At 43.6% G+C, this 24,958-nt stretch overlaps 1 protein-coding gene across 1 annotated transcript in view; it reads right to left on the bottom strand.

Annotated features, from left to right (window-relative positions):
* Positions 1 to 10,179: 10,179 nt before the first annotated feature.
* Positions 10,180 to 24,958, bottom strand: part of pitpnm3 (PITPNM family member 3) — a 56,696-nt gene continuing 41,917 nt past the window's right edge. Inside the window, exons 12-20 of the mRNA XM_030778127.1 lie at positions 19,861 to 20,064; positions 18,891 to 19,039; positions 17,083 to 17,199; positions 13,361 to 13,477; positions 12,849 to 12,997; positions 12,253 to 12,402; positions 11,292 to 11,475; positions 10,792 to 10,920; positions 10,180 to 10,500 (exon numbers count right to left, since the gene is read on the bottom strand). Of these exons, the coding sequence (XP_030633987.1) occupies positions 10,180 to 10,500; positions 10,792 to 10,920; positions 11,292 to 11,475; positions 12,253 to 12,402; positions 12,849 to 12,997; positions 13,361 to 13,477; positions 17,083 to 17,199; positions 18,891 to 19,039; positions 19,861 to 20,064 (1,520 nt within the window). The remainder of the gene's footprint in view (positions 10,501 to 10,791; positions 10,921 to 11,291; positions 11,476 to 12,252; positions 12,403 to 12,848; positions 12,998 to 13,360; positions 13,478 to 17,082; positions 17,200 to 18,890; positions 19,040 to 19,860; positions 20,065 to 24,958) is intronic.

Below are 24,958 nucleotides of genomic sequence, written 5' to 3'. Positions count from 1 at the left end.
CCCCCCTTCTCTCTCTCTCTCTCTCTCTCTCTCTCTCTCTCTCTCTCACACACACACACACACACACACACACACACACACACACATTTGGAACCTGCAGATTCTGCTCCGTCCAGAAGGGGGCAGTAGCGTCATGAATACTGCATGCAGTGCGTTCATCTCTGTCCTCCTTTGACATTCGGTATGTAGAGTTTCTATGACGCGATAAATGGAACAAAACTTCCATGTACAGTAGTGGATCTGTCAACTTAAGATGGGCCTCAGAAGAGGATTCCTTAATGACTGTTAAACAAACTGAAAGCTCAGAGGGCATGAAATATTTCTATAATAAATAACAAAGGTAATGAAATACCAGCCTCATAATTCAGATGGACACTGTATCAGTTGGTACAGTCAAAACTCCTATGGCAGTTGTGGGCTGTAAACTGCTGAATGCGCTCCCTGCAGTTTTTACTGTTTTGTTTAATGACTTAAATAAGCTTTGTATTTTTTTTTCTCCACAAAGACATTATGAAGGAGGTGTACAGCAGCAAAACAGTGAAGTAAATGAGATTTATACAGTAATATTGCATTAAACCCTGAAATTTACACGTCCCCTTTGCAGGAACGATACACTTTTCACATCGATTTTTAAGGAATCACAGCGTGTGCTCCTTCATATTAACTAATGAGGAAAAAATAGATACATATTTTGGTGCTGCTGTTTGACATACATGTACGAATCAGTGGTCCAATGTATGTATGTACCAATGTATATCTGTACCAATCAGATGTTCACAAACACTTAAGCTATATATGAAGTTTTCCCCTGCAAGGATGTCTTCCATGTTTACCAGCTGCTGTGGTTACTCATGGTCTTAACAGAATTAAAGTAGCTCATTTATATAATCAGAGCATCTTAACAACATGCCCTGTCAGTATCTGTATCTGCTGAAACATTTTTTGTTCTCTCTGAAAACAAGCAGGCTTGAATAAGAGGGTATTCAGAAAGACTTATGCAACATGGTTGGTATTCTATGCCATGTTATTTCACTGCTCTTTCATCTAGACCTTAAAGAGGTTTTTAGTGATGGACTCTCTCAATATTCTTCGCACACATGACACTCTCTCATATCTTTTATCCATTCCAACAGATTGTACTGGAGAACAAGAGAGGGATAATGCCAAACGGAACAGTGTAACCTTCACTGCTTCAGATCTCCAGCGTGTGTGTGCGTGTGTGCATGTGTGTGTGTGTGTGTGTGTGTGTGTGTGTGTGTGTGTGCGCGCGTGTGTGCGTGTGCATGTGTGTGTGTGTGTGTGTGAGTGTGTGTTCCCACTGTTTTTTGGTTTTTTTTGGATGTTCTCAGTGAGACAGTGTGCTCATACAGCCTTAATCAACAGAACTGTCCTTTGGCACAGCTGTACCAGACATTTTCACTGTTGTCTGTTACTTCCTCCAACCTCTTGTTGATCCTCGCTGCAATTTTCCCTCTGTAAACAGAGATGCGCTTTCAAAGCCCTCCATGCGACCATCTCTGTCAGGTATACTGCTTTGTTCCCTTCGAATTAGACTTGATGCTTGTTTTCTTTTGTCTTTTTTTTTCTCAATGAAAATAAACGAAATATGAAGAGCTCTTCAGTTTCTGTCTGTTTCCGACAGCAACAGATAACAACATAGAAAACTACCACGTTTCAGCGAAACGCTATCTAAATCAACGTAACACATACAGCCTACCATCAGGAAAAACAAAACAGAACAAAAAAAGAAAACACACCTTTTTTGTCCTCTTTCTCAGAAACCACACAAAACATTTTTAATAATTCTGTCATTTATGCAAATGGTGTGAATAACAAATGTGGAGCAGTTGGCGACTGCAAATACGTGGATACAATTAACATGGAATATGTGGCTTAGAGAGATTAAAGGAAACAGAGACCTGAGACTCTCTCTCTCTCTCTCTCTCTCTCTGTCTCTCTCTCTCTCTCTCTCTCTCTCTCTCTCGGACTCCGTGTCCATTCCAGAAACCATTTTGCTATTTGGAATTGCTGTCATACGCCATGAGCAAGTGGGTCAGCCTTGTATTGCATTTCATGCCTATAGAGATTAATGAGGAGTCTTACTCTGCTCTGTTTGTGTTTGTGTGTGTGTGTGTGTGTGTGTGTGTGGGTGCGCGCGTGGATGTCAAGGATGGAACACAATATCTCCAGGAGAAGAAAATTTCGCCATTCTCCTGGAGATATAGGAAGCAGACACAATGAGGGTGAAGCGTGAGCCGGTGTGAATGCTGGGGAGTACTCATTAACCAAGCCGTGGTCCATACCACAGCCTTCTTACTGAGAGCTAAACCATCTTCTCCCTCACTCTCATCCGCCAGTAAGGCCCGGGAGTGGGGATGAGGAGCCCACAGGGTTTTGGGATAATGAGGCAAGGTAATGATAAGGAGGCCATGGGAGGTGGGAAGGGTTTGGGGGAGATAATGAAGTTATTATGAGCAGGTTACAGAGCAGATGCTGTGGTAATAAGATGTCTGAGGAGAACATACTGAGACAGAAAACACCGGCTCATCAGGTAGTTTTCTGACTGGAATGAACTAAAACAAAGAAAAGGCCCAGGACGTTTAGAAGACATTTACAAGATGTTAACAAGACATTTAGAAGACGTTTGGAAGACATTTACAAGATGTTAACAAGACATTTAGAAGACCTAGCCTAGGACAATCGGACTTCCTGCAAGACCTTGCTCAGAGAAAAGGTTGATCAAGGTTCACAAAGGTCCAAAAATACCAAGTAAACCAGGACTTGTTGTGGCTGTGGAGATGAGTGTGATTGAGACCCTGCTGTGAGAACATATTATTTTCACTTAAGCAGTGAATATAAGGCCTACGACAGCTCTGAGTGACTAAGAGAGAATGGACAAGGAACATTCTGGAAAAAGAGTACACTCTTATGTGACAGTGAAGATTGCGAAGGCTGAGAGAAGGGCAGAACAGGTCCAAAAATATCTCAACTAAAGTTACATCCATTCACCATCACCATACAGAGATTTGTTTCAATACATTTCAAGGTTTATTTATTTTGTAAATGTTATGGAGAGGTTATGAAGCTGAAGTTTCTCGGGCGCAGGTATAATATCAGCAACAACATCACAACGTGTTATGAGATCATGCTCTCCCTCTCTCTCTCTCTCTCTCTCTCTCTCTCTCTCTCTCTCTCTCCCCCTCTCTCTCTCTCTCTCTCTGGGTCCTGTGATAGCTGGGAGGGTTATTACAGTGAGCAACCTGTCTTTCTGCCATCTCTAGCTGGGGCAGACTCACATATGTATTCATTTTCTACCTATACAGATTGTGCCCCGTAGGTTACAAGGTAAGGCATGTCGCACTCCTCACACGCGGTTCCATTCAAACGGCGTTGGAGAACGAGGTGAGCGATATGAGGCAAGGACATGTCACAGAAAGAAAGAATTTTCTAGACTAATTCAGTCCAAGCCTGGGTCACTCTCACCATCCCTCTTTTTCAGTGCATGACGAGACCCTGCCTAAAGCGTGTCTCTCAGTTCATATAACGGGAGAAGAGTGACAGTTTGTATCTTCTGAGAGAATGTGCTATCTAGCAAATCTTAGAACCAGGTACCTTAGCGTTACCAGATGTATTGAATTCCTTAAATGAAAGAAGGAGATATGATTGTATATCTTCTTTGATAATAACAATAATTGTTTATACATAATTATTTACACCAGATAATAATTATTTACACATCGATTGTCTAAAAAGAGAGCATGGCTGGCTTAGCCTAAAATTAAAAAAAAAAAAAAAAAATCAAGTGTGCATATTGAAGCAATCAAGGGAAAAAAAGGTTTAGTCTTCTTGTGAAAATGAATCTCAGAGTAATAAGAAATGAACACAGTCATGTATCAGACATGAAAATAACCCATTCACTCCTCTGAAATTTTTAACATATCATGCTATTTTCAGGACTTTTTCCTTATTTGGAGTGCAACCATTCTTTTTTCTTTCACGTGTATTACCAAAAATGACAGGAAAAAGTACTGAACTAATGGAAGTACTTGACCTTATATAACATTTTTCAAGAAGGATAAAAAGTGTGTGTACCAAAAATAGACCAGCAGCCTCTGGCCAAAGCAGCACTGGACTTTCCCACGCTCGATCATCAATGGGAAACTAATCTCTCTGGCCTTGCTGGTTTGACCCTCCTATGGAAGAATGGGCTACATTGAGGAGTGAGTTCCCAAAGACAGGGACCAACTAGACTGTGTATATGTGAGTGTGTGAGTGTGTGCGTGCGTGTGTGCGTATGTATGTGTGTGTGTGTGTGTGTGTGTGTGTGTGTGTGTGTCTGGCTGAATCGTAGCGTAAAGCCTCCCTCTCTCAGGGCTCTCTCTGCTGTTTATCTGGCCAACAATCACCATCCATTCCTCATCACTGCTGTGGCCTAAACAAACCCACTCATTCAAACCAAATTAGAGCCTGGCCAAAGTGTCTGGGAATAACGTTCAAACACTCATCAGCTGTGCTGCGCTCTGACTTCTTCCTCTGTTGTAAAACGATCCGACCGCATCCAGCGGCACAGGCACTCAGTTCATAAAAGGTGTAAAAAAGGAGAAGAGAAAAAGAGTCAAACCTCTGAGAGTGAACATTGGCATCTGTTAGGTCTGCCTAGCTCTCCACTATTTTCATTCTGTTTTTCATTTAAAGAAGCCCGTTTGCATTTCTTATCGCAAAGGAGACAGGGAACGTGGAACAAGTCGCTGTTGTTGCCTGAGTGATATGATGATTAATAACCAATATGCAGCCCCCCTCCCACCCCCCCAAAAAAGGGACAATAACAAAAACAAACAAAACCCAGTGCACTGCCTGCTGCGACAGTTTAGTTTTGAAGTCCATCCTCTGGTGAAAATGCCTCTGTTTGCTGTCGAGTGCTTGATTGCCTTTCTACAGAGCAGTCGAATTAACAGACTCACTTATCATGCCTTTCTAAGGGCAATTTCAGCAGCATTATGGGTGGTAAAACACGGTACTGCCAATTGTTCCCCCATATAGTACGACTCAATAAACTGCCACAAATCAGGAGAGAGAGAGAGAGAGAGAGAAAACCCTTAAAGCTGGCCAAGGGAGTGGATGCGGTTGTTTTTTAATGGCTGTACCAAACATGAAAGTTGTGCATTATGATTACATAAGGTGAAGTCTATCATTTCAGTGTTTGCTATACACACTCTCAGCATTAATAGGCTGATATAGGAATTGCATTGTCATAAGTACAGTAGCATTCAATAACGTGAAAAGGAGTCGAGACAGTATGTGGGTAATTATAATATATACCTCGGGTATGTAAGAGATGCAAAACGGTATCAAATAAACTCATTTGTTTTGGGATTCCCATTACAAAACAAACAAACAAAATAAAACAAGAAAGTTCAGCGGTTGAATCTTTTACATACTGTTTCTAATCCAAACATTATCAGAGGTTGGGGTCGTTAAGATTGGAAGTTATTCTGTTGTTTACCTTGCAGCCTTTAATGGGACATCACAAGTTGTTTTTAAAGCATGGTATACTGTACATAGAGGCAGTAAAACTGACCCTCATCAAATGAGGTGAGTAACGTAACCATAATGTTAATACGCAAAGCATGTGTATGCAGCTGGAACTAATCCATTTCAGCCCATGGATTTACAACCAAATGATTAATGCACCATTAATCAGGCTAAACGAGCAGAAGGCCCCAATCAAAGCATATTAAAGGTTGAGGAACATTGTTCTTCTGGTCGCAACCTCTGCTTTAAGTAAATCCATGTTCCTAATCTGTATGTGTGCAAGTGTGTGAGTGTGTGTGTGTGTGTGTGTGTGAGAGAGAGAGAGAGAGAGAGAGAGAAAGTGTTGTATAAGTGACAAATCTAATCTGAAGAAAAATCTAATTTGAAGGTGAGAGAGGGAAAAAAAAAATAGAACAGCCATTTTCTGCTGAAAATTCCAGAAGCTCCTGTTTGCATGCTAGATCAAATTTTACTTGACTGCGGTCGTCCGTCGAAGAGGTTAGTGGCCTGTGTCCTTATAATGGCTAATACAGCCAAACGAACACAGGAGGAGAGCAGGAAAATAACAGGCTTTATCCTCAACTGGAACAAAATGGGCCTCCAGGATTTGGCAGGGTGACAGAGAGCATCTGACAGTAAAAACGTTCGACAGCTGACCCTTGACGGCCATTTCTGTCATTTTTGTGACAGGAAGACAGTGTCCGTTTTCACATTACCATACACTGAGACATGAAGGGGAATGAGTGAGCATTTTTTTTTCTTCTTAAACCCATTTTGTTCTCATTTTCAGATACCATTACTTAAACTACAGGATCAAAGGTACATGAAAAATAGCAGTGGAATTTACATAAATATTAGAAAAAGGTCTATCTGAAGCCACGCAATTAAGAGCTTGAGAAAGAGGGAGAGTAATTAGAACGACAGACGAACGTGCCCTTCTCTGATTGGAGGTGAGCGGCTCTGGGGAAGGAAGGTGACGGTCAGCTCTCATTTTAGAGCAGAGCCAGAGGAAAGTGGCTCAGAAAACCAGTCAACCATTTCAACAGCATTAAAACTAACAGCGCTATCCTCACTGAACACAAAGGCTCACGATCTGGGCAAAATGGACAGTTTAATGAGACTATAACAGTTAGATAAACCTTCTTTGTGAATCTTGTTGAATTTCACACTGTTTCAGCAATACGGAGAACATATTTACAAAATACAAGAGCTATAAGTTCTTGCATTGCTTATAAATGTCAGTGAGTTAATATCTTTGAGTTAATATCAAAAACTTGTCTTCATTCAGACACCTGGTGTCGTCAACGGTGAGAATATGTATTCAATAAGCAGGAAACATGAATTATTCTGCCAATATGTTGAAAGTACATTTATTACTATAAATATTTTTGTAATATCAGTAATAATTCGGGGACATACGCTGTATGTATTTTACCGAACACAGGATATGTTTACCATTTCTTTAAGGAAAATACAAAACATGAAAATATTTATATTTTCATTACAGCGCACAATATAGCTTTATATAAGACAAATACATTTACATATTTTGTGTGCACATCGTATGCAAATAAGGCTAGAAATACATTCATACACAGGTTTCAGCACTGTCAGATCAGCCAGCAGTCCTTCCATCATTAATAATGTACAGTTTCCTGCCACATGACTTAAAGTGATCACACAAAAAGGATATATTTACAATTGTCATTTTGGTGTCTTAGACGGACTCGAGTTTTTGTTATTCGAATAGCTATCGAAGGCTATCATAAACAACATTTCACTGAACAGTTAACACAAAGTTCACTCAAGAAATTGCACTCAGCTGATTAAGACAGAAAAAACTAATAAAACTTGCCATGCTCTTGGACCTCTGTCAGAGTATATACAATAAATACAAAATTACACACACACACACACACACACGTTTGAAAACATTCTCATTCACAGTATTCTGAGGTTACTATACACTTTTAAATAAATTTAAAAGCAAACTTTGCACAGCCACAAAAATAAATAGATACTATATAATTCATTTACTATCAATTAAACAATTTAATTTGATCACCTCCTGATAAAAAATAAAAACCTATTTAATGTAAAATAAATTAACCGCAAAACATAAGGCAAGAATTGCATTGCATTACAAGTAAAAAAAAAAAAGAAAAGAAAAAAAGAAAAAAGAAAAGAAAAAACACCATGAGGAAATTTCAGTGTGTTCTCGAGCTTCATTCACAAATGTTACTCTCATTTAAGAGGTTATGATTTTTTTTAGATACTGTAGTCCAATAATAACACAATAAAACTGTACTCTCGTTACATTACACACAACCAATATTTCCCTTGACAAACACAGCATAGTCAGTTTGAGTTGTGTTTATATGTAAACAGTAACATTTTGTCAGCTTAAGTCTTAGTACAGATCGCTGACCAACAATTTAATTCATGTGGTGTTTCCGTGACAACCGTGTAAACACTCAAAGTCACTTCAAAACCATTACAAAAATCATACACTTTGACTTCTATGCGCTTATTAAGTATAATTGACTATTGCGATACGAGACGATAGCACAGACGACGATTTTTTTTTCTGGTGCCGCTCACAGTTTTGACGTGGGTCAAGAGAGGATGAGGCCCAGAGAGTAACGACTGCCCAAAACCCGCAGACGCAGTGCTTCTGAGGCCATTCGTATGACGGCTCGCGGGTTTTGTGAGAAGTAAATATTGGTTTGATTCGGCAAAGGGGGGGCTGGACACAGGTCAAGCGCAGGATTCCTGTCGCTGTCATGTACGATATCCCACCTGAGTGACTGAGTGAGAAACGGTGAAGTTCAGGCCAGGCCAACGGTGTTGACTCAAGGTTAACATGCCCGCTGTGAGCAGGAGAGCTTCCAACTCAAAGACAGGCAACCCAGTGAGGAGACAAACGCCTAGGATATTTACAAAAAAAAAAAAAAAAAAAAGGATTATTGCAGGAGCATGCTCCGTCCACCTGTCTGAGCAGCGGGTTACGGCCGCGGCCCAGCCGGCGTCCTCCGCGGTGTGTGTATTGCTTGAGGCATAGGGAATGTTCCGGAATTGTCTGCCTTTTTACTTCTCCTGCTTGGAGCGACAGCTTGCCTGCTGTGTCAGCTCTGTTGAGTTGCGGAACCACTGAAGACAAGGACGAGTGAGTCACTGGACAAATCCACGGGAAAAACAATCCATGCAAGGGGAAACCATGAATTACCGGTCCACGTTCTTCCGCCACCTTCAGGGCAACAACGCGTGAATTTATTTAGGGGGAAAAAACAGGGCATTTTGTAACATAGGCAGCTTAATAAAAACGTTGCATTCCCTAAAAAATGTCCGCCAAAGAGAGCACACATCTCGGGAAACCAGATTTCTGGAATTTTCAATAATGTTATTTCGGTTGGCAAAATAATCCACAGGGAGGGGAAAAAAAAAAAAAAAAAACGAAACAAAACAAAACAAAAAAAAAAACACAGAAGTAAGCCCCTCGGTGAACAATTGATAGCTGAGGCAAGATTTGTCATAGCATGTGGTCCAATTTTCACTGGCGGCTTCAGAGTGGGTGCATATTCTACAAAGGAAATGGAGTAAGCGGGATGTCACTTCACACAGCAATGGTGTCAAAATGAACACCAAAAAATCTCTGTATCTATCCATTTATATCCATTTATAACCACATCAGAAGAAATGACGGTACGCACTAAGAGTCACGTCAGTCATGCCCTCATCTACACTCACTGAGATAACATTACTTCACAATAAGAAAGCCCGGGATTTGGGCCATGCCCCGGCACTGTGTCCGCGGATCATCAGACACCGACTTAATAGCTTTCAATTGTAAAATTTGCATTTGGATTCTGGATGACTGAATTGAACATAAGAAAAAAAAAAAAAAACCCATACACACACACAGACAGACACACACACACTCACACACAAACACACGGTCCTAATAATAGCACCGCTGCCTTCTCAGTTCGGACGTGAATATGAATGAGGACAGCGTTAAGGGGCGGAGTCTTCCCTTGATGGAATTAAATGGGGATTTTTATGTCAGTGGCTCTCTCTCACTCTGTCTGGTGACCTCCCTTGCTTCCTACCTGGGAAAAAACAGCCACAATCAAAGTGGCCAAGCCCAGGCTGTGCCAAAGAACCGCTGAAGCCAAATGGGAAATGCTTTTCTCAGCCGTGTGTTCTTTAAGGCTTACATGCAAATTCACAGGGTGCTGATTTGAATAATACAGGAATTATATGCATGAGCATTTTGCTGAATGCGGTGGATGTTATGATTCTGCTGAAAAAAAATAATCGTCTAATGCTCTAGCAGCAGGGTATTTCTCTATCCAGAGGCTAGGTTTTTTTTTTATGCGGGTTTTTCATAATCATTATGACCATATGCATAACACTTTCAAATCATCAATGGTGATGAGATCAGTGAGTTTTTTTGGGGGGTTTTTTTGAGAATCTGTAACATGCTGTTGTTGCATTTTTTTAACAGAATATAGAAGAAGTCCTAGTGGCTGACAGGAGACATACTGAGACAGGAGATATGGTATTAAATACCAAAGAGCTTACCTGGGCCTTGTCCACTAAGTAACCCTTTTTTCTCCCCTCTTTTCCCTTGCTCTTGTCTCTTCATTAGGGTGTGGTGTCTCCACGGTGCATGGAGCCTCTCGTCCATCCACCGTGGCCCCCGCCCCCTCCGCCGGCGTGGTCTTTGTCTGACTCGGGTTGGCTCTGGGCCCGTTCGGGTTTGGGGTTGGGGGTGGACGGCGGGTCGGGCTGCTGGACCGACATGGTCCGGCGCAGGTGCGTGCGTTTGCACAGGAAGTCGGGCTTGGCCGACAGGCCGAAGGAACCCTTCCTCAGCACCATGCGAACGGAGGGGCTTTTCTTCGGCCGCGCCCTGTGGCCAAACTGCAGGGAGGACAGATGTGCCGCGTAGCCCTCACTCAAAAACTACTCAGATGATGAGAAGAGAAGAGAAGAGAAGAGAAGAGAAGAGAAGAGAAGAGAAGAGAAGAGAAGAGAAGAGAAGAGAAAGAAGGACAGCAGTGAAGAGAGAAGAGTTAGAGAGCAGAAGGAAATGACAGTTGGTGTGAAACAGATGGAGGGAGGGTATGAGACGACAAAAGGCACAGAGTTAAACAAATGAACAGGGACACAATCAATTCCAATATTAGATCTATTAGTGAATCAATTTATTCTAGCCTGAGGTACAGTGAGAGAGATAAAGGGAGAGTGGGATACCTGGCACTGATTCTGGTACTTCTTGGATGGTCTCCCCACAATGTAGATCTGTGAGGGACTTAGTCCCAGCATGTTATAAACAGAGATGTCCTTCATTGAGCCGTAGGCAGATGTAATCTTTATGTGACACTAGCAGAAAAGAGAAAAAAGGAAAACATTTTCTGCTGGAGAGGCTAAGACTGAAGACACGAAAATGCATCAATATGTAAATTAAGAGTATAACACAAACACACACAAATACGAGAGAGAGAGAGAGAGAGAGAGAGAGGGGGAGAGGGAGAAAGAGGGAGGGAGAGAGAGAGAGAAAGGGGGGGGGCGAGAAAGCGAGAGGGAGAGAGAGAGAGAGAGAGAGAGAGAGGAGCAGAAGCCAGGCACACAACAGCAGTGAGAGAAAGAAAGAAAGAAAGAAAGAAAGAAGAGAGAAATAAAGAAAGGAAGAGAGAAAGAATGAAAGAAAAAGATAGCTTTATAATTGTACTCTGTGGGGTACCAGCACACACCTCCTGCATTAGGTTTCGGAGGAAGATGGTTTTCTGACGCAGGGGGTCGTGAACGAGGCCCTCGGAGAAGAAGATCATGCCCTGGGGGAAGTTATGCTGGGAGAGCCAGGAGACCACGCGCTGTTTCTGCATGTCCGGACGCCCCGTGATATAGATGATCAAATAGCCCAGGTCCTGCCAGTGTCTAAACCCAGCAAAACATCTCTCCTCATTCTCTCTCATCAGACAAACACACACTCTACTGTTTTATTACATTCAATTCATTGGTTTGTTGAGTCACAAAACCCGTTAAAATGCCATTTTCATTTGCGTTAACTCAGTTAAACACGTGTAAGTACAGTACAATATCAACTTTTCACTGACAATAGACGTGAATAAATCTACAAACATTTGTAACAACATTCTCAGCTAAAATCTAATAATTATTGTCATTAATTGCATATATTTGGAATTACATAAAGCAGAATACAAATGTTACGTATTTAGAAATTGTTTGTATTTATACACGCCTACTAATTCAAATTACAAATCAAGAAATCAATGCTGACACTATCAAATATTAAATCAAACACTGAGGCGTATGACTCTTTACATATATTATACTCCACATCTCTTTCTCTGGTCTTTGGTTTCTGATCTTTATCTAACCAAGTACATCAGTAAACAATCAACTCTCATTTACGATGACATACCAGCCAAGAGGTTCAAAACTGCAGTACAGGCTTGCCAACAGACAAAATGTACAACGCGCGTAGCGATGCCACAATCTCTCGACCAAATCACATTTAAATTGATTGCACTTGGAGATCAATTGCAGTGAGACAGCACGCTGACATTGACAGCAGGCGGGCGAAAGAGAAAAAGCCTGGAGAGAAATTACTTTCCAGTTGACACCTGAAAGCATGGGAGGGGTCTGACATTGCTCTGCTCAGTGACTGGAGAATAACACCTCCTCCGTTACCTGACCACGTCCACTGCGCCCGCTCGCACTTTGGGGTCACTGCCCATGATGGAAACACTGGCGGCGAAGGAACCATCAATACTGAACACCACACACTCCATCCCCCGCGGCAACACCGTCAGGAAAGCCTCCGCACTCGTCTGGTCACCCCTGAAGGGGTACAGAGAGAGAAAAGAGAGAGAGAGAGAGAGAGAGAGAGAGGGGGGGGGGAAAGAGCGAGGAAGTGAGGGAGAAAGAAGGAGAGTGAGAGAAGAGAGAGAGACAAAGAGAGAAAGAGAGCGTAGAAAGAGAGAGAGAGAGAGAAACTGGGGTGACTGCAGGCAAATGGGCTGTGTGTCTTTCCAGCAATTCCACGGGGTTCTCTAAATCAATTCACTGGCGTGCCAGCCCACAGACAATCTGCGATCCAGTTCTGCTGACAAGAGACTTAAGACAGCCAAGCAAACTCCTGTTTATTTCCACAAAGACTAGTCCGCATACTGCACCTCGGAAGAAAATGCAGTTTGATAAAATAAAAACCGTAGCCAAATGGTACTGGGGAGGGGGGGGTTGCATGAGACACCCCAGAGAAGACCAGTCTAGAGGAAATGACTTACTTGACGACCATTTTAATGGGATAAACCCCCAAACCCAGTTTCTTGCTCTTGGGGATGGTGTAGGAAACTCTTCCACTGCTGTTGGTCACTTCTGTGTCAAAGTGAACCCAACGCCCAGACTGAGGCTGCGTCATGAGGAAAATATCAACCTGTGTGATTGTGTGTGTGTGTGTGTGTGTGTGTGAGATAGAGAGAGAGAAAAAAAGAGAGAGGAAAACAATGAGACAGGGGAATAATGTTGCAACGGTAAGACTGAATTCACATTTCACGTAAATGTCACTCCACTCTGGGATAGCATAATCTAATACAATGATAAAACAATGACATCTCCCCACTGAGACAGCAGAACTCTGACCTGTTATATGATGTGTGACAGAAAGCACACACCAGCATTGCAAGGTCATTATGGGTGAGGTAACTGAAGTGCTAACAGAACTAATTTGAGGGGTGAACATGTGATTTACCAATCTATTTAACTGATTGATCATGTAAGCGTCGTGCTGGAACAGTACCTTCTCGCCTGTCAGTGTGACCATGTCGAGAGGACCGTACATGAAACGTCCGACCAGCGTCTGTGGACCGTCCTCGGTCGCGATGACATCGTTCACTCTGTGGTTAGCAGTGACGTTCTGCAAAAGAAAAGAAAAAAAAGATATTTTTTTCCCCTCACTTCTACGTTCATCTCTATCCAAAAGGACCCTTATAATAGGTTACGAGGAACAGGACACTTAGACCCCAGAAAGATAGCACAAAATATCTCTCTCCTCACACTTTAGAAAGGTAAAAAAGAATAGATTCATAAATATGCAGTACAGAGATGCCTTCCTAAAGAATGTGTTAAATCTGTGCTCAGCCCCTCTCCGAAGCAATTGTGTTCCACTTCAATAAATTTCATTTCGCTGAGAAAGTTATAACACTCTGCAAATAAATGCTTCAAATCGTTTGCTAAGGTGACTGGACTTCAATGAGAAACGTAAGGGTGCAGAACGCTGAAATATGGAGATTCGTAGAAATTAACGGTTTCCGTCTCCTTGGCGGCAACGGCATTCACACGCGCACGGCATGTAACGTCTGTGAAACCCCAAGAGAAATCGGAATGACACGCCGTGCCTTTTTTTTGGTCTTATATGCAGGTATGCACGCTAAATTAAAAGCATTGAGCTTTCACAAATGTCCTCACAATGCATGAGACTGTGGAGAGAGGGGGATACACCCTCATATCGCTCTGAAGAAGTAGCAGGATTACGCACGTGTGCAGGGCTCTGACCCTGTAGCAGCAGTGTTGGGAGATGCGACGCTTAAGCAGCTGAGCTATACAAATTGACGAACGGCAAGAGATAATGAGCCTGATTGACTATATTTGTCATTTAATGAAGCTATTAAACATTTCCAGCCTTCATCTTGGCCCACGTCCAAAGAAACTCTCACATGCTCCTGTTGTTATGGCCCGCGTGCACACAGGGAGACTGCAAACGACGTTTTGTCCGACCGCAAACGGGGATTGTCATACGGGTCCAGGGGACATGTTCTCCGCATTGACGGACCGCGTGACAGTTTAAATATGAGACTGAAAGACTGTGGGTGGTGACATGTCACTTATGCAGGGGTACACACTGAAACGGCGGGAGAGTAAAAATCCACGGAAAGGCCGTCCAGTAAATCTGCCATGGTGTATACGGATGACTTCCCATCAGAGACAGGCATCGAGTGAAAGGTGATAGGATGGAGGGAGATATGGCTGCTTCAGTGGTCAATCTGCACCTTCCGTGTCAGCATCCAACTCTCAATCGCTGTGTGTGTGTGTGTGTGTGTGTGTGTGTGGGTGGGGGGGGGGGGTTGGGGGGGGGGGGTGTTGAGGGGGAACGAGGAGGAGCTGGGGGGTGTAGGGGGGTGTGAGGGGGCCAGAGAAGATGAAGCCCCCGAGGGGGAAAAAAGAAAAAAAAGTCTGAATAAAATTACCGTCAAACATGAAAGGCTAAGGGAATAGCTCTGATCAAACAGAGCATGAGTACCCACAGCAAAATTTTCACTTTAGAAAGCAACAGGCTTCAGAGAAAGGGAAAAAAAAAAGTCTTTAAAAAAAAAAAGAGACAACTGAGACCATCGGATCAAGGCCCTTATGCTCAAAAATACTCGCTTCTAACAAAAAAAGAAGCTTTCAGTCGTCTATATTTAACATGGTTAAATGGCAATAGAAATATCCTTTGTGAATGGCCTTGATTATGAAAGGAGGCACAAAAGTAGCTATAACACCTTACATCATTGGTTTCTCTATGGTGCTGAGTTAGATAACTGCTATACTGTGCATAGATAATTGCTTTACTAAAAGACTGAGGGTGAAGTGTGGGTTTATTTATTTATTTATCTATTTATTTTTTTAAGCCACGGAACTCTGCCCACATAGATGGCTATTGTGTAAACGGTTGAGGAGCACAAAGTCCTCTCTGGAATGGGGCTATTTTTAGCCCATCTGTAACAATGTCAAGTCCACTCCAACTGCTAGACACAGTCTCTTGAGTGATGGACGCTTCTGAGAGGCTGTATCCGTGTGTGTGAGTGTGAAAGAGAGAGAAGGAGAGAGGAAAGAGAGAGAGAGAGAGAGAGAGAGGAGAGAGAGAGAATGTGTGTGTATTCTAAAATTCTAATATTCATTGAAATATGCTAACAGCATTACTCAGCATATCTTCATCTAATGAGATATGATTCATCACAGAAAAACGTTCATCAGGAGAAAATGCTGATGCCAGCGTTTCAGTTTTGCTACCCGCTCCGGTTTGAAAATGTACAATTAAGCTTTGAGTACCTTTGCAGTGCCAGAGAATGTGAAGGGTCAGAATCGACAGGAAGGTAGACTATAATAAGGTCTGAACACCTCAGCTGGCAGGTAGACTGTAACAGGGTCATAGTACCTCGGCTGGCAGGTAGACTGTAACAGTGTCTGAGTGTCTCAGCTGGCAGGTAGACTGTAACAGGGTCTGAGTGTCTCAGCTGGCAGGTAGACTGTAACAGGGTCTGAGTACCTCGGCTGGCAGGTAGACTGTAACAGGGTCTGAGTGTCTCAGCTGGCAGGTAGACTGTAACAGGGTCTGAGTGTCTCAGCTGGCAGGTAGACTGTAACAGGGTCTGAGTACCTCGGCTGGCAGGTAGACTGTAACAGGGTCTGAGTACCTCGGCTGGCAGGTAGACTGTAACAGGGTCTGAGTGTCTCAGCTGGCAGGTAGACTGTAACAGGGTCTGCGTGTCTCAGCTGGCAGGTAGACTGTAATAGGGTCTGAGTGTCTCAGCTGGCAGGTAGACTGTAATAGGGTCTGAGTGTCTCAGCTGGCAGGTAGACTGTAACAGGGTCTGCGTGTCTCAGCTGGCAGGTAGACTGTAACAGGGTGTGAGTGTCTCAGCTGGCAGGTAGACTGTAACAGTGTCTGAGTGTCTCAGCTGGCAGGTAGACTGTAACAGGGTCTGCGTGTCTCAGCTGGCAGGAACACTGTAACAGGGTCTGCGTGTCTCAGCTGGCAGGTAGACTGTAACAGGGTCTGCGTGTCTCAGCTGGCAGGAACACTGTAACAGGGTGTGAGTGTCTCAGCTGGCAGGTAGACTGTAACAGGGTCTGCGTGTCTCAGCTGGCAGGTAGACTGTAACAGGGTGTGAGTGTCTCAGCTGGCAGGTAGACTGTAACAGGGTCTGCGTGTCTCAGCTGGCAGGTAGACTGTAACAGGGTGTGAGTGTCTCAGCTGGCAGGTAGACTGTAACAGGGTGTGAGTGTCTCAGCTGGCAGGTAGACTGTAACAGGGTGTGAGTGTCTCAGCTGGCAGGAACACTGTAACAGGGTCTGCGTGTCTCAGCTGGCAGGTAGACTATAATAGGGTTTGAGTACCTCGGCTGGCAGGTAGACTGTAACAGGGTGTGAGTACCTCGGCTGGCAGGTTGACTGGAATAGGATCTGTGACATTCCTGGCTTAGAGTAACTAGCTGAGACTGAAACATTCTTATTGCATTAAGTTCACTGACCCAAACTGAGAAGCAAAAACTAATTGAATAACAAAATCCTTTTTCCCAAGCAATGAGCCTGTGTGGGTCATAATGATCCCTAAGTTCTTTCTCAATGCAAAAATTCACAGCAAATTTACCAGGGCTAAATTCCGTTTGCTCTTGTTTTTACAATCTGCATTGCGAATTCAACACTGAAAGTTAATTTAACACAGAGCGATTTTGGGCATAGGGATCTCAGTCTACTCACCCTCAACTTGACATGCGTGCGCCTGCGCAGCCACTTCTCCCGTGGGCTGGAGGGCGAGAAGGGGGCGGAGTCCGAGCTATCAGCTTCCTGGGCTTTCACACAGTCGCAATGCATGACCTGTCAATCAAACACAGCACTGAACCTCCACCAACAAACTGATCCCTTCGACAACACACACAGAGCACCTCTTGAAAGTAAACATAAATCTACTCACATCAGACCAAATTCATAAGGGGTTAATATCTTTCTCTCTGCCACAGTTGCAGAGTCAAACCAAAAACTGTTCGGTCAGAAACTTTGCCTCCCACATTAAGCTCCCAGTCCACATGACATAACCCCACACGAAAGGTGTTATTTCCATCAATCATACAGCAAGAGATGAATGGAGTTTTATTCAAGCAAGGTTGTCGTGTCTCCGTCAACAGCTTAAAATGGTCTAAGAGCAGCAATTACGTCTCACTTCAGGCCCGCCGATTATCAAATACAAAGAAAAAACTTGCACTTAAATTCTTAAGACCTCATTAAAAAAAAAAAAAATCGTATTTTTCCCCCCACTTAATAAACGTGAATGCACTGCCTCCAGGCAAAAGCAATCGTTCGACTAAAATTCCAAAAAATCTGCAGAAGGACACAGACTGCTGTTGGTGTGAGCAGTCCACCAAGCACAGCTCTCAATAATCTAAAGATTTATCAGTACTGTTAGTTAAGCATGGGATCCTTTTTGACTGCTCAGTCATACGGTCCACAGTTAGAGTGAGTCAGAGGCCACACTATGAAAAAAATGAAAGAAAAAAAAAAAAAAAAAAAACATTTAATTTTTGAGAAATATTCTAATGCGCACGGAATTAAATGTCAAAACAGAGATCCAAGGATGTATAGATACAAAAAGTGCGAACACAAAAAAATAAAACGGTCATTTGGAATAACACTACAGTTAAAACTAACTACATTTAACTATTACATTTAAGGCAGATGCCACATCTGTGTTATCTCTCCTGTTAAATTAAATAAAGGTTGAAAGCTAAAGAACTCATTTGAATAGAGCAATTTTTTTGCACAGAGCAAAATTTGAATCTTTCAGATCATACCCAAAACTATGCACATCTGTTTGTGTTTGTGTGTGTGTGTGTGTGTGTATGTGTATGCATGTGTGTGTGCGTGTGTATGGGTGTGCATGTGTGTGTATATGTATATGTCTGTGTGTGTGTGTGTGTGTGGTGTGTGTGTGTGCGAGAGAGAGAGAAGCTTGTGAGCCTCACTAGTCTAACAGTCAAACTACTCACATGTTCAGAGTACATTGGTCTTACTGCCATTATGCTAATTTCCTCTTGCATTAATAAGCTGATACCCTATAAAGCAATAGCCTCTAATGGAAGAGCAAAAAGGCTGTTGATTGATCTTGACGTTTTTCTTTTTTTTTTTTTATTATTAAAACCTTGGAGACCTTTACTCTTTATCCATCTACTGTGTGAGGATGATGTGAGAACCAGAGAGAAGTCCCAATAAATGCAAATTACAACAACAAATAACACTACACAGTCCTGCATCAGACACTGCCTGACAGTGGATATGTTAATTAATTCCTAACAGCATAAAACTTTCCCTTTTTCTTTCCTCCCCTTTCTTTGGATCTGAGCGGACCAGAACCAGTGACAATCAACACTGTTACAGACTTCAGCGAGATATAAAAACGTATGGAATGGTCGTGGGCGTCATCTGAACGATCCGTCGCTCAGACGATGTGTGCATGTGTCACTGGGCTGGCGTGCAGACAGGGCAAACATTAGAACCTGGTTCAGAGCACTGACCTGACGGAGCACAAAGGCCACCACGTCGGTGGATTCCCAGTAAGAGGCGTGGAAGAGGTGGGGCAGGGCCACGGTGGGGAAAGCGGTCAGAACATCTGGGCAGTACAGGGCGTAGTCTATCCGCGCTGATCCCCACCAGGTGCTTGAAACTGACACACACACGCGCGCACACACACACACGTGCATACACACACACAGACACGCACACACACACACACACACACACACACACACACACACAGACATACACACACGCGCGCACACACACACACACACACACACACATGCACACACATGCACACACACACACACACACACACACACACACACACGTGCACACACACACACACAGACACACACACACGCACACACACACACGCACACAGACATACACACACACACACACACACACACACACGCACACACACGCACACACACGCACACACACGCACACACACGCACACACACACACACACACACAGAATGCTTGATTGAAGAATCTGAAAGAAGCTTGAGTAATTACACCTTTGATGTGTTGCTATGTTGTAACTGCTACGTGGCGCAGGGATCAATAGTAATGTATGCAGTCATGTCCGTACTGCATTTGTACTAGGCAAAAACAGGCCGTCATACTTAACAGCTAATAACTGCAGTGCTACAACTCTCAATACAACAGAGACATTAAGCTGCTTAGCAGCTTGTTATGTAGATCAGCCCCATAGGAACTGGCGCTGCTAACACAGTGGTGCAGTCCATAACTACAATGCCTGGGGTTTTAATACAAAAACAAGCCACTTCATATTTGAACAGGATAGAAAGACACGAAATTATGTGTGAGGGCTATACACCCCCCCGGTTTAAAACAATCTGAATGACTGGGGGATAGGGGTGTGGTTGGGTGGGGTGGGTCTGTGTCCGGATTTTTTGTCTGAACATGACGGGTGATTAGCGTTGGCTAACGCCTACTCACTGTTAGCCACAGTGGAGCTGAGACGACTCTCCAAACACCCGGACGTTTCGCTGTCCATGCTGGTCAAACTAGGCCTGCGCACTCCACCGCTCAGCTTGCCTCCCCCTCTCTCTGTCTGGGAGGGAGATGGGGAAGGCGGGGGTCCACTTGGAACTGGCCCTCCACCCTCCAGGAACACTTCAGGGTGGTTTGGGATGTCATCAACTGGATGGAGAGGAATCAGAGAGAAGGAGAGAGAGAGAGAGAGAGAGAGAGAGAGAGAGGGAGAGAGAGAGAGAGAGAGGGAGAGAGAGAGGGAGGGAGAGAGGTGAGGGAGAGAGAGAGAGAGAGAGGGAGAGAGAGTGGGAGAGAGAGAGAGAGAGAGAGAGAGAAAGAGAGAGAGAGAGGGGGAGAGAGAGAGGGAGAGAGGGAGAGAGAGAGGGAGAGAGAGAGGGTGAGCGTGCTGAACATTACTCAATTAGGCCTATTATGCTCAGATGAGATGAAGTGATCGTCTTGGGTGGCGGCTGGTTGATTTGTGGAGCAAAAAAAAAAACAAAACAAAAAACTCAGCATATACACAGAGTAAAACCACACAGACGTGTAGCACGGGGGGGAGGGGAAGACAAAAGAAGGGCAAGACTTGTCACTCCACAGACTTAGATATGACCCTACAAAAGTCAGCTAATCATATTTAGATGATAGCTGTGCCAATGGGAGAACCGAGGGGAGTGTTAAGAGAAAGACATATGCTAATCTGTCCCCTAAAGCCAGCAGTCAACAACTCATTTAGCCATGCGTCTTGTTACCGAAATCCAACCCTCTCCCCGATTAAAATTTCATTTTCTCCCTCTGCCTAGCACAGTGGAATCATTTCAACACAAGCTGTATCATAAAGATAAAAATGATTTTTTATATTGTGCTCGCTGGCGCTCAAAAAAAAAAGATGATTTCGTTTGTAATTGGATTATTATTAAGGAAAGAGACTGTAGCCCATTGTTCATTTTGTTCAGTTAGTGTATTGAATTCCCTCAGGTAAAAAAGGAGACACAAACAGACATCACGCAAACTAAAGCGTCTCCGAGATAATTGGCTAATCTCACACTAACAAAATGGGATAGAGGGGACTACATCTCTTAGGTTAGTGTTTTTTGTTAGTGGGACAAATTTACAATTTGAAGAGTCACTTCACACATAGAAACACATTATCTTACACTCAAATTCCCAGTACATTTGATTTAATTGTGTGTGCGAATGCATGTGTGTCATGTGTGTCGATGAGGTAAACCAGCTGTGTCTATTGTCACTATGAAAAAACCACTAAAGCATCTTTACTGTTAGCTTTGTTAGCCCATCCACAGCAGCATAAAAAACTCCATCAAATATCATATTCAAACAACAGCATTACAGCACTGAAAGGAAAGCAAGAGAAAGAGAGAATGAAGAAAGAGAGAGAGACAGAGAGAGAGAGTGAGAGAGAGACAGAAAGACAGAGAGAGAGAGAGAGAGAGAGAGAGAGAGAGAGAGAGGAGAGGAAATTGAGCTATGTTAGGCCCAGTGTACTGAGTGGATTGGGTTGTGTTACATTGTGTATTCTCCAGCTCATTCTGCCCTGAGACCTGAGCTTTAATAAGAGGGGGGAGAGCGGATGTTCCTGGCCACTGGGAACAGTCCATCACTCCTTTTACACATCTGCCTCTTACACAATGCCTTTTATTTCTGATGTGGCCAAATTGAATCTGTTTTCATTACACTGAGCGCCTGTGTGGAAAACATCCTATTAGTCTGGTCCAGCAATACGGCGTGTGAGTATGTGTGTGTGTGTGCTTGTGTGTGTGTGTGTGCGCGCTTGTGTGTGTGTGTGTGCGTGCGCGCGCCATGACCTCACCAGTCATGAATCCCTGACCCTCTGTGAGTGCACATTTGACGTCCTTTCAACAATTGGCTCCCCTCAACCAGCAGACAGATGGAGTGATGAATGGCAGGGCATACGGTTGTTACAACCAGCGCCAGCAGAGAAGGGGTGGGGGTGGAGGGGTGTAGACGTGGTTGGGGAGGTGGTGTACCTGGATGGATATCTATCATTATGATATTTATTCTAAAGAAATGAACAAATGAGGGGAGAGCAGGGACACAGTAGAGCAGGAAGGGGGGGGGGGTGGGGGGCAGACGCCCAGGGTCTGTATGCTAAGCAGGGACAGCCCCTATCAGTATCGGTCATCACACAGACGGCCCTGCATTTTGATTGCTTTCTAGACAGGCCCCTCTCTCTCTCTCTCTCTCTCACTGTCCCTCTCCCTCTCTCTGTCCTTCTCCCTCTCTCTGCCTGTCTCCCTCTCTCTCTCACTGTTCCTCTCCCTCCCTCTCTCTCTCTGTCCTTCTCCCTCTCTCTGTCCATCTCCCTCTCTCTCTCTCTCTCTCTCTCTCTCTCTCTCTCTAGTCCACTATCTCTCGAAAGCGCGTGCGTGCCTTGAATGCGCCCGTGCGGTAATGTGCAGTCATATGCAGTCCATGGCTGGACTCAGTTAAGCAACACCACAGTGTCACTGTTATTTAACCCACACAGAGGTCTGCACCAAGACTCAGTCCTCCCAGAAACCACATTGGACCTTTTCCGAAGAGTTTGAGAGAGGCCCAAGATGCTCTTTCTGTTCTGTTAACCTCCCCCCCAGACAGCAACCGCATACAAATTCTAGAGAGCTCTCCAGAATCAGGTGATGCAAACAGAGGGGGACCACAGTGACGTCAAAAGTCCCAATATCCACATTCCGTTCTCCATTTTGTTTCCACAGGGGGCATAAGTAATTCCAAAAAAACGCTGCAAAAGCCACGTCACAAAACAAACATTCTGTCTATGCGTCTTGACACACAAAACCTGCTAGCGTGAACCGTTATTAATCTTTGTTATCGTCGGAGACGTTCATTAACCTCAGGAAAAGGGATATGAAGTCATTATTCCTTGGGCTGTCATCGAGGTAAGGCTACTGTGAGAAAAGCGTGCACGGATGAGCGCGGAGTAAATTCCTTCAGGGGGAGCCTTCACCTGCTGTCATTCCAAAGTACTGACTGCAGTTTTGTCTTTCACACTGCACTGAACACAGAGCCAGACAGGGTTAGACAAGAGGAGAGAGCCAAGGACAGGAGGAGACCGAAAAACGGAGGAAATGCAGAGAAAGACTGGGAGATAAAGGAGACAAACAGAGGGAGATACACAGAGGTAAGAGAGAGGCAAAAGGAGGGGTATTGACTTACACAGAGAAGGGGAGACAGAGCTAAAAGACAAAGAGATAGAGAGAGAGAAAAAGAGAGAGAGAGAGGGAGAGACAGAGAGAGAGGGGGGAGAGACAGAGAGAAGGAGGGAGAGAGAGAGGGAGAGACAGAGAGAGACAAGAGAGAGAGGGGGGAGAGACAGAGAGAAGGGGAGAGAGAGAGAGAGAGAGAGAGAGAGAGAGAGAGAGAGAGAGAAATACACAGATGGAATATATGGGTTTTCAGAGAGAGCTGTGATGTTATAGGGAAATTCAGGAAAATAAAGAGGAAAAACATGAAGATGAAAGATGGAACACATAAGGAAGAACTGAAATATGTAGCTGTGTAACTGTGTGGTAATGTGAAATTATAAATTATGGGAGGTAATAGAGAGAGAGTTACAGAGTTACAGTCTAAGCACCAGAGAGTGTCTCTCAGAGGTTAGATTAAAGACTATGGACATTCACCAGAAAGCGTCTCTCAAAGGTTAGATTAAAGACTACAGAGATTAATCTCAGAGGTTAGATTAAAGACTACAGAGAGTCATACCAAGTACAGCTCAAATACACAATCAGACAGAGATGTGTTCAGCACAGACTGAACACATCCAAAAGTTCAAAAACAGGAATCAACGCTGTTGGTAACGAGTAATATAACCGTGCAAAATCCTCCTCTTCGTCAGACAGAAAAACAACGCTTTCTGAGCTGTTGCCATTTTCCCCATCGCTGTAATGAACGACCCGATTTTTCAATAAGCCCGCGGACATAGTCGATATAAACACACAGAAGCGCCATAAACAAGAAGAGACAGGATATTTGTGGATATTAGAGGCATTCATCACATTAAAACCCTGCACAGCATAACTATAATGACTGTAATCAAGGAGGAAACCTCCATGTGGAAAGTAATGACACACAAAGCTACAATGATTAATTAGTACATTATAACAAAATGTGTGTGTATGTGTGTTTGTGAGAGAAAGAGTGTGTGTGTGTGTGTGTGTGTGTGTGTGTGATTTGTATGTACATGTTTGAATGTCTCTCTGTGTACCTATACATCTGTCTGCATAACTTTACTTGCCCTAAACCTAAAGTTTCATTTTGTTTTTTTGTTTTTTTTCCCTCTCAGGTTCAGTGGAGTGAGACTTTAGTCACCTAATTATAAAAGTCAGTGTCATATTTCCTGTGAGGGTATCAATCTTGTTCCTGAAGCCCAGGTTCACCTGTCTGCTCCTGTTTTTGCCCGACTGCATTTGCTACGAGCGTAAAAACACACCTGTGGCAACAATGGTAAACACAGTGCATATGGAATTTCCACCCAGTTACACTCTGTCTATAGGGTATTCTCATGTTAAATTAACACACACTGTCATTAATGCTGTTCCACTGATTCCGTATCCCAGGGTTACGAATCAGCTGCTCTTTCCTCCTTTTAGGTCTTTGAATCACAATAGGTTCTCATTCTAAGATTAGAGCTCACTATGCCACTAGTCCTAAAGTGTTTGTCCTAGTTTTCTTTTTGTATTTTGGAGGGGGTTTTTTTTTGTTGTTTTTTGGCAACAAACTTTACTGAAAAGATAGGGCAGAGATGAGACTGCAAGTGCTGCTGAGATGTGTCTCTGGGTCCCAAAAGGAGGCTAAATGTGCTTTAAATAGATCAGGGTCTCATTAAATGAATAAAAATCCCCGTCTCCTGCCCCCTGGGACTTTTAGAAGTGACACACACACGGAGGGAACTGTGCTAACGACGGCGGCGCTCGTTCTGAAAGGAGAGCGGTGGAAGCAGGTGGAGACAAAGGGTGAGCAGTAATTATATTCAAAAATTCAGCCTTCAAGGGAATTTTCCATTTTACTGGAGCTGTTAATATTC

The sequence above is a fragment of the Chanos chanos genome, chromosome 6 (assembly GCF_902362185.1).
Source record: "Chanos chanos chromosome 6, fChaCha1.1, whole genome shotgun sequence".
In the NCBI taxonomy this organism is placed as follows: Eukaryota; Metazoa; Chordata; class Actinopteri; order Gonorynchiformes; family Chanidae; genus Chanos; species Chanos chanos.
Note: the sequence above shows the minus strand (reverse complement) of the source record. Positions and strands in the feature narration are given on the sequence as shown.